Genomic DNA, 13,946 nt, shown 5'->3' on the forward strand with positions numbered 1-13,946 from the left:
AAGAGTCGGGCCACTGAAGAACATCAAAATAACCAACAGGTGGATCAGGCTGCCAAGATTGAAGTGTCTCAGGTGGACCTGGACTGGCAACATAAGGGTGAGCTATTTATGGCTTGGTGGGCCCATGATACTTCAGGCCATCAGGGAAGAGATGCAACATATAGATGGGCTTCAGTGCGGTGTGACAAGCAGGTGACATTTGACGCAGCAGGAGGATGGTGTGCACCGTCGGATTGTTGCATGCTGGAGTCAGTTCTGGTTCCATCTGGTTCCAGATGAAGGGGTGGACTTGACCATGGACACTATTGCACAGGTTATCCATGAATGTGAAACATGTGCTGCAATTAAGCAAGCCAAGCGGTTAAAGCCTCTGTGGTATGGAGGGCGATGGCTGAAATATAAATATGGGGAAGCCTGGCAGATTGACTATATCACACTCCCACAAACTCGCCAAGGCAAGTGCTATGTGCTTACAAAGGTGGAAGCAACCACTGGATGGCTGGAAACATATTCTGTACCCCATGCCACTGCCCGGAACACTATCCTGGGCCTCGAAAAGCAGGTCTTGTGGTGACATGGCACCCCAGAAAGAATTGAGTCAGACAACGGGACTCATTTCCGAAACAACCTCATAGACACCTGGGCCAAAGAGCATGGTATTGAGTGGGTTTATCATATACCCTATCATGCACCAGCCTCTGGGAAAGTTGAGCGATACAATGGACTGTTAAAGACTACATTGAAAACAATGGGGGGTGGAACTTTCAAACATTGGGATACACATTTAGCAAAAGCTACCTGGTTAGTCAACACCAGAGGATCTGCCAATCGGGGTGGCCCTGCCCAGTCAGAATTTTTACGTACTGTAGAAGGGGATAAAGTCCCTGTAGTGCACATAAAAAATATGTTAGGGAAGACAGTCTGTGTTACTCCTGCCTCAGGAAAAGGTAAACCCATTTGTGGGATTGCTTTTGCTCAAGGGCCTGGGTGCACTTGGTGGGTGATGCGAAAAGATGGGGAAGTCCGATGTGTGCCTCAAGGGGATTTAATTTTAGGTGAGAATAGCCAGAATTAAACTGTATGGTATTAGTTGCTATATAATCCTGCCACTGTATGTTATCAATACTATAATTGTTATATGCTATATCCATAGTACTATGGTAAAAATCACTTAGATCAAGCAAGAATGAACTATGATAAAACTGAGTGAAGCGCAGTAGTAATGGAACCAGAACTGATTCCAGCATGCAACAATCCAACGGTGCACACCATCCTCCTGCTGCGTCAAATGTCACCTGCTCATCACACCGCACTGAAGCCCAATTCTGCTCTACCGGCTGAGAGGACTTTGCACCATCCCTCCTGCCCAGAAAGACTGGTATGACAGATGGAGCCCAGAGTCAGGAACTAAATGAACTCAACGAACATTTTATGAACATAACCCATAAACTAAAGGAATGATATCTCTCTGTGTGTATACATATATACATATATATATATATATCTCATTGTTCATATGTCTCAAAGGGATGGAAAAGGTGATGATGATTGACCAGGATGTACTAAAGGTATGGGAACTGAGCATGACGTCAATGGTATAGAATAAGGGGTGGATACTGTCCTGGTTTCAGCTGGGATAGAGTTAACTGTCTTCCTAGTAGCTGGTACGGTGCTATGTTTTGAGTTCAGTATGCAAAGAATGTTGATAACACTGATGTTTTCAGCTGTTGCTCAGTAGTGTTTAGACTAAAGTCAAGGATTTTTCAGCCTCTCATGCCCAGCCAGTAAGAAAGCTGGAGGGGCACACGAAGTTGGCACAGGACACAGCCAGGGCAGCTGACCCAAACTGGCCAACGGAGTATTCCATACCATGTGACGTCCCATCTAGTATAGGAACTGGGGAGTGAGGGTGGGGAATCGCCGCTGGGGTACTAGCTGGGTGTCGATCGGCGGGTGGTGAGCAATTGCACTGCGCGTCATTTGTACATCCCAATCCTTTTATTATTGCTGTTGTCATTTTATTAGTGTTATCATTATAATTATTAGTTTCTTCTTTTCTGTTCTATTAAACTGTTCTTTTCTCAACCCACGAGTTTTACTTCTTTTCCCGATTTTCTCCCCCATCCCACTGGGTGGGGGGGGAGTGAGTGAGCAGGTGCTTAGTTGCTGGCTGGGGTTAAACCACGACATGGTGACAGACATTTCTGATTTAATGGCACTTTAGGAATAAAGCTAGTTTCAGGGGAAAAAAAAAAAAATCCAGTGCAGCTAATCTGAGTTCAGATTAAATATATAAGATTTGTGCAATGATATGATGGCTCAGCTTCAGCAAAATAAATCCAGAAATCTGGAGAGTTGTGAAATTGGCTTTATCATGTAGGAGTAGAAGAAAAATTGCTGGTTTCTCTGCTGACTCAATAGCAAGCTCTCGGGTAGTTCCAGGGCAACCAGTCTGTGTGGGTAAATTTAGGACGCTAAGATTATTGCTATTGCTATTAAACAAGTAAGGACAGAACAGAAAACTATAAAGGACTAGATAATTTAAGTGTATTCAAGTCAATAGGGCTCCCATGAATTTGGTCTAGAAAAAGCATTCCCAAACTGCAGTTATAATAATTTGTGGCTCTTCATTTTTGGATGTGGATGCTGCCTTTGGTTTGGCATAGAATCAGGACGGTGTCAGCATGATGGTGGCAATAAGAAAACCAGGTTTGGAAATTACTGCTTCGAGGACTTCAGAAAGTATCGGGGTCAAACTCTGACTGACTAGCTGCTGACTGAGAGCAAATGGAGGATCATGGAAATCCCAGGTGTCTGGGAGAAGAAAAGCTGTTAATGTAAACTGTTGAAAGAAAGCCTGAGGTTGTATATATGATATCGGGCAAAAACATTAAGCAAACAATTTCTACAAGCACCTAAAGGAATAGTTAAAAGAGAACAGGCAACATACATTTCTCAAGAATAAACCATGGCAAAACAATGTAATTCTCTTCTTTAACTGAAAAGCTGGTTTAATAGATAAGAAGAAACTGTAGATATAATATATATCTTGTCTGAAGACTTCTCAGATGTTACTGTCTGCATCACATTCTTCTAAACCAACTAAGAAAATATGACTGAGATGTAATCACCATGAGTTGGATTCATACATGATTGGAATGGTTTATGATCAATGGTATGCTATTATCCATGGACGTTTCAAGCCATCCTTTTTAGCAGCCTATCCTGATCTGTTTTTATTTAATGTTTATTTTTAATGGCTAAATGGAATTCATGTTCACTTTTAAATATCAGTAATATGAAATTCAACAGAGATAAATGTTAAACATCATATCTGAAAAGAAAATGTCAGAGGCATGAATATAAGTATAATATTCTGCCTATGCAGAGTATTATAGGAAAATGTCTGTGGAGTTTTGTTCAATCAAAATTTGCAGGCATTAATCATGCTCCCAGGATATATCAACAACATTTGTTTTTTTATTGGGCACAGGAAGGGGGTTCTCTTCACTAGGAATGACTGTTGCAGCTTGAGATCATGTACTTTGTCAGTGACTTAAAAGATTTGAACAAAGACAATCCAAAATGCTACCAATGAAGAGTTTTAGAAAATGTGACAGGCAAAGAAAGACGGGAGGAATTTGGTTCATTGAGATCTGCTGGAACAGTATGTTTCCAGTGTAAATTGGTTTTAGAAGGAGAATGGCAATCAGCCTTTTCTTATATCTTCTAGGCATAAGAGAAAAAGCAGTGAACGGCATACTAACAGAGATTTACATCTAAGTGTTGGGAAAATAGATCTTTTCAGTACAGGAAGGTTTTCAAATGCCTGTTAGAGAGTTAACTGGATAATTGTTGTCATCTGTCATGGTAGAAATATTTTTTATTCAAAACTGAAGTCAGCTTTTGGTGTCCAGTTGATTTTTACACTGCATGGTTTCCTCTCTCGATTCATTTCTTTGTCTCAGGTGCCTTTCCACCAAGGAAAAGTATGAGAGAGACACCACAGCATATAGGACCTATGCCATGTGTATGCTGTAAGTCCTGCTTAAAAAAGAGATTAACCTAAACTTTAAAGCATCAGCCATTTTTGTTACCTTCATCTGCCAATAGCTATTAAGCTAACATTAAAAGAAAGAAAAAATTAGCTGGAAAGACTACTCTACAATCATCAAAATACAAGAGCAGAGAGAGCGCCAAAACAACAAGAAGGTAGGAGTTCTTTGGATATATAAATGTCAATCTTAAAAGAAAAATACATTTTTACAAATCTCAGGAGACAAAAAATGTGTTTACTTGGTGTTTATTGTTTAGGAAGCTTTTATTTCTTAACACAAATAATACTAGGTTTTATGTCTTGACTTTTATGCTAAATTTACATAGCTAAAATCCAAAATGGATAGATTAGTTGTAATTAGTTTTCATCATCAATAAATGTCATTAGTTCACTTTTTGCCACATTTTTCTTGATTGAAGGATATTTTCCAAAGAAAATTATTGGGATAGCCTTGCTGCAAAATAATTTCTCTCATGTGATAATATAGTTATGAACATGTTTTTTATTACTGTAAGTCAGGGGAGTTCTTTATATGACTTCTTAAGCTGCAAATTGAACTTCAACAGTACATGCCCTATGTAAAACTGAAGGCCTGATTAACTTCACCAAATTTTCTTTGTTGGCACTGATTATGAAATGACTATTTCCATCGTGTGCATACATTTTTAGTATTAAGGAATATGTTTTGCTTAAAAAACAGAATGCTTTTTTTCTTGTCCCGAGAGGAGAATGAGATTGATTTTGGGCAGCTTGTTGTGAAATATGTTTTAAAATAATCTATTTATAACATTTCTTTAGGTAATTTAGAAAATAAACCTATTTATTTAGGATTGTTCCATTCGTTAGATGAAAGTGAAATATCCCTGTGAATGCATTTTCCTTGTTCTGAATAAGTGCCAAATGCTTAGAGTATTTAAAGCACTTGCATCTAAAAAACCTAAAATCAAAAATAGCTGAATTTCCACTAAGTGCTCCAACATGCAGCTAAATAGAAGGCAATTTTCTAGTACAAAACCTGACCCTATTCATATTTCCTCATGTTTGTTTGTTTTTCAGTTGAATAGGAGAAATGTGAGTACTCTGTTCATTATCCTGTTTTAGTAGTGTAATTGTGGGGTCTACTGATGTGGTAAAGTATGAAATCAGCCCCTAGATGCTGAAGCTGAAGGAGGCTGCCCTGGAGCTGGGTTATATATGGGAAAACCAGGGGACATGACAAAGAAATCTGAGTTTGTCTGCATGCACTGTGCAGGATGTCCTGTATATCTGAGTATGAAACTGTGTACCTGTGTATTTGAATGCGGAACATGTACATGTGCGCTCTGCAAATTATGGGAGAAAACTTATGACTAAAATTTGGATATTTTCTTATTTTTAACTGGTCTATGTTTTAAATAATTCAGATTTGAGTTTTGCACATTGAATCAAATTGCAAGTATTTCCACACTCTTTTCATACAGTTACATTCAAATGATACAGAGCTACAGACAATGGGACAGTGATAGGCAGGTGCTTTAATCTAGACTTATAGCCATCTGTATTTCTCAGAAAATCTGCTTAGTGATTTCCTATTTTTACTTCTGGGCTCCTTAGTAGTTATGTATGATTGCACCAGCTAAATGGTGCCTCTGAAAAAATGCTGAATATTTAGATGCACCCATCTGATCAGTTTTTGCAGACAAATGCATTGGAAAGACCAGGTTGTGAGTACAGACGTCTGCAAAGGAAGGATGCGTACTTGTAAGGCAGAAGACCTATTCCTAAATTTGTGCTCTGCCTAATTTGGAGCAGGTCTTTGAATCAAGCTTTTCCCAGCTCAGAACATGTGCCATGGTGTTGGGCACTGGAAACATACTGTTCCAGCAGATCTCAACAAACCAAATTCCTTCTGTCTTTCTTTGCCCATCACATTTTCTAAAACTCTTCATTGGTAGCATTTTCTTTTGAATTGTCTTTGTTCACTTAATCTTGAAACTATTGCTTAAATAATTGGATTTTTACAGGAGCAAGAACCTGAACCTTAACTCTCTTGCCTGCCACATACTGAACATACTGAACTATAATGAAAGTCAAGCCTTTTTTATTCAGTGATTATTTAGACTAAGTGGAATGGACAAATAGGGTAGGAGATTAAGTAGTCCTATTCCACTCCACCTTGCAATACTGAACTGAAGGGAAATTCCCTTTTATCAGATTGGATCTCATTCAGGCTCAAAATGTAAAGTGAGGTTAGGTGAGGAAATTAAGAAGCTGGGTAGCTATCTGAGCAGCCAAACAAACCATGGAGGTATACAATAGGAATCTGGAGTACGTTCAAGTTTATCTCACATTGCCTAATAAAGTGTCAGTGCTGACGTTGGAGCCTACCCTCCTTAGAGGAAGTCTGTGCCTCCATTAGTCCTAAAGTTAATAGGTAACAAAATCCGAGAAGTGAAATCAAGGCTCTGTCTTCTGTTAGTCCCCTTCTTAGGTAATAATCCTTTGGATTATGTAGTGACTGTCATATGCCTAAAATACTGCTAAGAGCTCCACTGGATATCTAAGCCGGGTATAGCTTGTTTTATAGATTTATCTCTGGGGTAACTTTTTTTTGCTTTGCTTTGCTTTGCTTTGCTTTGCTAACAACAGACCATATTGAATATCTAAATGGGAAGATGCATGCTTTTGTTCCCCCAATGAACAGCTGAAATGTTTTTAATCTAACTAGTGAACTGTTGTAATACAATTGCCTTTCATGAAAGCAGTTATTTCTGCATTTGTTGATTGACTTCTAATACCCACTGGAAAATGTATTAATGATAATGTTTGCTGCTGTTGGCTACTTGTGACCTGTTTTCTCATATTTTCTTTTTCAGGAGGAGTCTGCATGTCTTAATAGAGACATTTGTTTTTAACTCTGCCAGTATTTTAACTACTGCTAGCAGTCTGCTGCAGCATCAGTCATAATCTTCCATTAATGGTCATCATTGAGTGATGGAATGATAAAAGCACTGGGTCTACAAGTGTTCAATACTTAATGTAACAACAAAAACCCCAAGGAACAGCTAGTGTTTTCCAGCAAGACTACTCATAGGCTTATTTGGCTAAGTACCAAGTCAGTACTGTCAGTTCAGAAACTCCAGATGGGGCCTGTTTGAATACATGTAGAATATGCAATTAAGCAGCCTTATAGTCATGAAGTTTTTTCAGTGTAAATTTTGATCTATGGGATGACTTGGAGGATACCCATCTGTCTCTGGTATTTGAGCCCAGAATGTTACCTATGAAATCTAAATCTACACCAGTTCAGAATTGCTTCTCATGTCTTTTTTTTATGTCCCAGTCCAATATTTGTCCATATTGTATGCTCATGCATTGTCACATTGAATTGAGAATTCTCATGTATATAAATGTTTCTATGTTTAAGACCCTTGCTTGGTCAGAATGCAGAACGCTGTTGCCTTTGCTAAGGGACTTCCTACCAAAGACAGAAAACAAAATATAGGTTTGGAAAGTAGAGAATACTCCTTCCAAGCACTGCAAGGCACTAACAACAATCTTCATCTTAAACATGTCTACACTAGTGTACGTGTACTCTATGTAATGTACTCTATACAGCATGGAGTAAATTAATCTTAGTGATACTGCAAAGTTGAATATAAATGTTCCCTTAGGTTTCTAGACTGTTTGGTGTGTCTTCCAGAGTGTAGGGTTTTCCATAATCATTCATGTAGCGTCATGTAGCTCTATAATCTTCTGTAAGTTCTATGAGGTTCTGTAATCAGAGAAAGGTATCTTTCTTTGTTGTGACTAAACAGTAAGTACAACTATTTTCAGAATTTTTTCAACATTATTGTGTTATTTGTATCATCTGGTTGCATTAGTATTAATGTTGTTTTATCACTAACCAGGCCAGATGTCAATCAATTCAGGTGTTGCCAAAAGGTGTCTAAACCTACCAAAACCTTGTTTGGCTTCCACTTTTAGTACTTAGCACTCTGTGTTGGTGCAGGCCCCAGTCAGTTATGCAGTGTGAAAACAAATTCTGTCCTATACACCAAGCTAGCAAGACTCCAGAAGTTGGTGGTACTCTCTTTAAATCTCCAGAGATTCTCCTCCTTTTACTTATAGGACTCCTAATACCTGCTCAACAGACAGAGACTATAGATGAACCTACTTCCATCACACTTCCTGTGGAAAGAAAAGAAGGACCTGCTGGTGATGACTTCTTTTTGTCTGACAACCTAATGGTTGACTTTTTTAATCAAGAATTAGTGGTTCAAATCTGTCTCTATCCAAGGAGAGATTGCAGCAGTCTTGGGAGGTAAGCACCTCTTATTTCAAGTGAAGTCTCACAGGTAGCATATTATGTTGAAAAAATGGACTGATCCCCCCTCCTCAATTTTAAAATAAAAGAGTGAACCATATTCAGAACAGCAAAAAGTTTGTCTCTGGATTTTGGATTCTGTCTCCCTGTGTGGAAACTTTAGTGGTTTACTGCATGTGGTCATATTTCCTTTTTTATGTTAGTGTGAGCGAGCAAGTTGCATAACATTTTGTTCAGATAGTGTTAGCAGGGAAAAATGAGGATTGTGCATAGAGGGAAATGACCTTCATCATGGTTTGTTTGTTTTTTTTTTCTTCTTTTGTTTAACATAATGCCCTGCTCCAAGATTTATTTATTGCTTTTCACTAGAAAAGCAATGGCAAGCCCAGAACTGTTGCAGTTGAAATGTTTGGTTAATCCGCAAGATGCCTGCCTTAGCATATCTGCCACCATGAAGTATTTTCCAGTTGCCTCTTGCGGATGACCACATAATACATCTTCATATTTTAAAAATACCTGTCCTCTTCAAAGTCAAAATGAATGAATCAATATGAATTGTCTGTTTTGAAAGTATTACATAGGGAATATAATTTTCTATCATAATAATATTGTCAATGAACACCTTGGAGATACTTTTGAGTTCTTTGACCAAGCCTTATAAAAAACTGTAGTCAATGGGGCATGACTTTTGTCTGAACTCTACAGTTTGATGTACAAATGAGGTGATGTATTCATAGTGACTAACTAACCATACATGCATACTTAGCTTAGGATATTTAAGCTATATGATATATAACCAAGTTAACCTGACCCAGGATGAAAGAAGTTTACAAGCCCAATACTTCATATATGGAAATAAAGAATAACTAGATTAAGTGTACACAATATAGAAGGAAAAATAAAATAAAACTTGACATTTCTGGTAACCAAAGAGATCAGGAAAAAAGAAGTGAATTTGTGTGGTTGGACTTATTTAAATCTTTCCTCAAGTGGAATCATAAGAAATTGTCCCTAACCTCTTCATAGTGAAAGTCAGAGTATGCTAGGAACAGATTTTAGTCTTGCAGTATAACTGTGAAGTTAAAGTCTGATGCTTTCATCTTGTTAGCCAAAGTACTGCAGTAGCTGGATATATGAAAGAGTTTAGTCAGAGAACATCTCTTTACTGTCGGATTGATAGTTGATTACAGGTTTGAAGTTATTAGAAGGGAAGAATAGAAAGCACCACTGAACAATATTGGCCCTGCATTCCTCAGGTCATATTGCTTAGGCAGGAATGAATGAACTTCTGTTTTATTCTAAATAGGCACAGGTAAAGTGATTTGAAATGTTTGATATGAATTTGAACATGACTGGATTTGCATTTCTTTCGAGGAAATTCTCCAAAAGCATAGCATTCACCAAGACAAGAGAAGTTGGAAGAAGGGGCTTGAGGAAAGAATGAGAGGAAAGAGAGAAATGGAAGTACATCCAGAAGAGGATAAATCCCAAGAAAATTACGTACACTAACTATGCTAACCTCACTTTGTTCTTAGCTCTAGCCTGTGACACAAACTTTTATACAGCTTTCATGTAAAAAATTAATCTGGGAAAGAGTTAAAAGCCCCAAACTGCCCTAAATGTAGGAACCCTATCCAGTTTTGCAGACTTCTTTATCACACATTTATCATATTCCCAACTCTTCTGAGTTTTTCAATAGTCCTTGAATCATTGTTAATATTCTCCAACCCCCACAAAAGCTCATTACCTCGTTATTAAGCCTGCTGATCTGCTGTTTGGTCTCTTCTGCTTTGATAACAAGCACAGCAGCACCAATTTCGGCCTCTGAAAATAATTCAAATGCATGTAAATGAGAGAAGTATACTAACCTGGAAACAGCAATGCTATTCTTGCACTTATCCAATGCTTTAAATTTAAACCTAGTTTGCACTTGAATTGAATGAAAATAAAATCTTGTGTTTAATGTTCAGTGTATAACATGCAAGAAAAGTGTGACAAAAAAGTTCATACTGCTTGCTTCAGTCTGAACATGAAAGGACTGAAAATGACAACCCTGGTGCCAACCGTGTGACACGTCACACAATGTTTTTAAAAATCATAGATACAATTAAGCTTCTATTATTATTTTTCTGTTTGGCTTTAACAGGAGCAAAATGTGTCCTTACAGCCTCCATGCAAAAGGTACATAACCATGTGAGGACTGTTTATTCATAAAAGAGGAGATGTTGAAAAGAGTTTGAGCCGCACTAGTTGTGTCACTTCAGCATTAGTCCACTGGTCTCCCTCTCTGTCTCTTTCTTTCTCTTTTTCTTTTCCATGTTGACATGCCCTATTCCTCTGTGGTGCTATTTTATCAACCTTTTCAGAGTGTAGGTCATTTAAGTCTTCCTAAAACCTCTTGCTATTTAAGGTTTTCACTCTTTTACTTCTAAAAATCTAGGTACTTCCGTACTCCTCCACTTCTGTAAATATCTTTAATAAAAATTGAGACTCAAGTTTGCATATGGCTCTTTATGATTTTTTTTTTTTATTAGAATGTTTTTATCTTGCATTTTGTCCTTGTGTTTAGTACCTTCCATGCCCAAAGGTTTGGGAGCATGAGGCTCCTGGCTGATCCTACAATACTGCTGGTAAAATATAATGCATGAAAATACAGTACTCTTTGCAAGCTGTTTTATCATGACTGTCTATTAGCAGGAAAACAAGAAATGGCCTTTGGGACCCTGTTGTATTTTTCTACAGGACTAGTTCTGGTACTGAAATAGTACTGAAAGTATGGATATATGTTAAATCCGTTTATGCCACTCTGAGAATCAAAGAAATAAAGGGGAACAAAAAGCAGTTGTGAAAATTGTTTTCTTTAAAGAGTGATTTTTTCCCAGGCAAAACTCACCTCCAATTGTAGGAGATAACCTGGATTCCTGCCTGAGCTGATCAGAGCTGAAGTCAAAGGTTTGGCTTTCCTCATTATGGTTTCCATCTTCAACCCCATCAACAATTCTGTTGAGAAAAATCGGAGGGATGGAGCAGTTTCATAAGCAGTTTCATAAACATCACATTCATAATTACATTGCCAAAATTACTCCTAAAGGGCACATTGTAAGCAATGGTAAATTTTGCACAACATTAAGTTTGGAGAAAAGTGAAAAATATTATATTGGTATAACTTCTTGTGAGTCACTAAAGATTAAACTTACTGTTAGAGGAAAGAATGTGAAGCCAAACATAATTAATTGAAGTTTCAAAATTTTCATGACTTCTGCAGTATATACTGGGTCCTAACAAAACCTGTATTGAATATAGTTTGCTTTTCATATCTAAAGTAATCTGTTGCCATTCTTTCTTCTACACAAACTAAAGATGCTTCACTATGCTCTTACTGAGTTTAAATCTCCCTGCACATAACAGTCAGGCTCTTGTATTAGGCTTACTTAGGCAGACCCTAAGCCTGAACATAATATATTTATGAAAGCATCTCTGTAAACCACAGTCAAAAGTGTTGTTGCCATGCAAATAGTTATTCTCAAATTTGATTAAAACTAACTAGTTCAGGCAGAACAATCTTGTTTGCAAATTGCGTATAGGAAGATGTGTAGACCAACCTGCAATGTCCCAGTTACATTACTGTTGGTATTGGATCTAACTACTAGAAAAGGCGTTTTTGTCAGTTATCTCTATTCATGCATTGCAGTTGACCTCCAATTTGCAGTGTCAAGAAATCCAAAGAGAAAAAAAAAAAAGCATTTCATAATAATAATAATAAAGTGCTGCATACAAAGAATAGAAAACTGGTATCAGTTGGAGGAATCAATACACATTATTAAAAATATATAATTATGAATATTTTTTGTTCTCATTTATAATAAATTGTACTATAAAGGGAACTATTTTAAAGTCAATGAAAGTGACTCAAAAAGCTGCAAGTTGACAGACTTGGAGCATCAATTTCTTGTTTTGTCCAGGCACAAGATTGTCTTACAGTAGGCAGATGAGTTAAATACTAATCTGGAAGGGTGAATACAGACAGTTCTTGGCCTCTCAATTGTGATAACGGAAATTAAACTTGCCATCTATATAAGGATATTCTCAAGCAAACCTCTTGACTGGAAGACCCATGTAACTTAGAGCTCTGCATGCATACCATATGTTGTCCTTCCTGGCTCTTCATGTGGGTTTAGGGCTCTGTGTCATGTCTCAGTGTTCATGACGTTAGCTGGATGTTACTAGACTTCACTCTAGTCTTAACCAGCCTCTGGGAGGAGATAAGAATCAAATGTGGTGCTTAAGCTGCTCTGGCCTATACTTTTATCTGCAGCTGAAAACCTGCTTTGTTTGAAATTTGCTATAAAACCTATTTAATGTCATCTGGCCTCACTGCTTCAAAAAGCAAATTTTAAACACCAATATCCCTTTTGTAGAGATTTCTAATTATATAAAGTGATAACATTTTAACTGCCTTTAAAGCACACGAGGGAAAACCTACTCAGACGTGACTTAGAATTTATAGATGCTATATTCTTTAAAGTGTTTAAAGATCAGACTAAAAAGAAACCATAGTAGCCAAAATAGCTAGTTCTGGAGAGTCAAAAGACAGGCTTCTATGTGGGAAATATCTAATGGGCAAGATGCTTATTCATATACAAGGAACTAGCTGTGGAGCAACATAATCTAGTGAGTTGAAAATATGAGGGAACAAAAGTAATTGGGAAGTCTCACCCCTTTGTGAATTAGCTATTGTACAGCCCTGAGTTTTCTCCTGAAGACAGACACCTCCATTCCTAGAAGCCAAAAAGTCAGAAAAGATTAACATGTGACCAGTTCTATCCAGTCAATCAGGGCTAGAGTGCAGTGTGCCCAGGTGGCCAAGAAGGCCAATCGCATCCTAGCCTGTATCAGAAACAGCGTGGCCAGCAGGAACAGGGAGGTGGTTGGTCCCCTGTACTCGGCACTGGTGAGGCCGCACCTCGAGTACCGTGTTCAGTTTTGGGCCCCTCACTACAGGAAAGTCATTGAGCTGCTAGAGCGTGTCCAGAGGAGAGCAACCAAGTTGGTGAGGGGCCTTGAGCACAAGTCTTATGAGGAGCAGCTGAGGGATCTGGGGTTGTTCAGTCTAGAAAAGAGGCGACTGAGGGGAGATCTTATCGCTCTCTACAGCTACCTGAAAGGGGGTTGTAGTGAGGTGGGTGTTGGTCTCTTCTGTCAGGTGGCTGGAGATAGGACGAGGGGAAATGGCCTCAAGTTGAGGCAAGGGAGATTTAGGTTAGATATTAGGAAAAATTTTTTTACTGAGAAGGTTGTCAAACATTGGAATGGGCTGCCCAGGGAAGTGGTTGAGTCACTGTCCCTGGAGATATTCAAAAAGCGAGTGGACAGGGTACTCCAGGGCATGGTTTAGTGGGCATGGATGATGGTTGGACTCGATGATCTTGAAGGTCTTTTCCAACCAAAATGATTCTATGATTCTATCCATGTGGGTCTGAGGAGATTCAAAAACATAAATGCCTCCTCCCAGGACTGCCTTTATTATCACTTACACTTTCTTCCTCTTGATGCTCTTCTACTTCATAGGCAGTATCCAAAAAG

General features: G+C 38.2%; 1 protein-coding gene across 7 annotated transcripts in view; it reads right to left on the reverse strand.

Moving 5' to 3' along the window:
• KCNH8 (potassium voltage-gated channel subfamily H member 8) overlaps nucleotides 1-13,946 on the reverse strand; it is a 212,389-nt gene that overhangs the window by 12,206 nt on the left and 186,237 nt on the right. For all 7 annotated transcript variants that reach the window (XM_052798532.1, XM_052798498.1, XM_052798541.1 and 4 more), the window contains 2 exons: nucleotides 11,257-11,363; nucleotides 10,111-10,187 (listed from right to left, as the gene is read on the reverse strand). In XM_052798532.1, the coding sequence (XP_052654492.1) occupies nucleotides 10,111-10,187; nucleotides 11,257-11,363 (184 nt within the window). The remainder of the gene's footprint in view (nucleotides 1-10,110; nucleotides 10,188-11,256; nucleotides 11,364-13,946) is intronic.

This window comes from Harpia harpyja, chromosome 1 (genome assembly GCF_026419915.1).
Source record: "Harpia harpyja isolate bHarHar1 chromosome 1, bHarHar1 primary haplotype, whole genome shotgun sequence".
NCBI classification, from domain to species: domain Eukaryota; kingdom Metazoa; phylum Chordata; class Aves; order Accipitriformes; family Accipitridae; genus Harpia; species Harpia harpyja.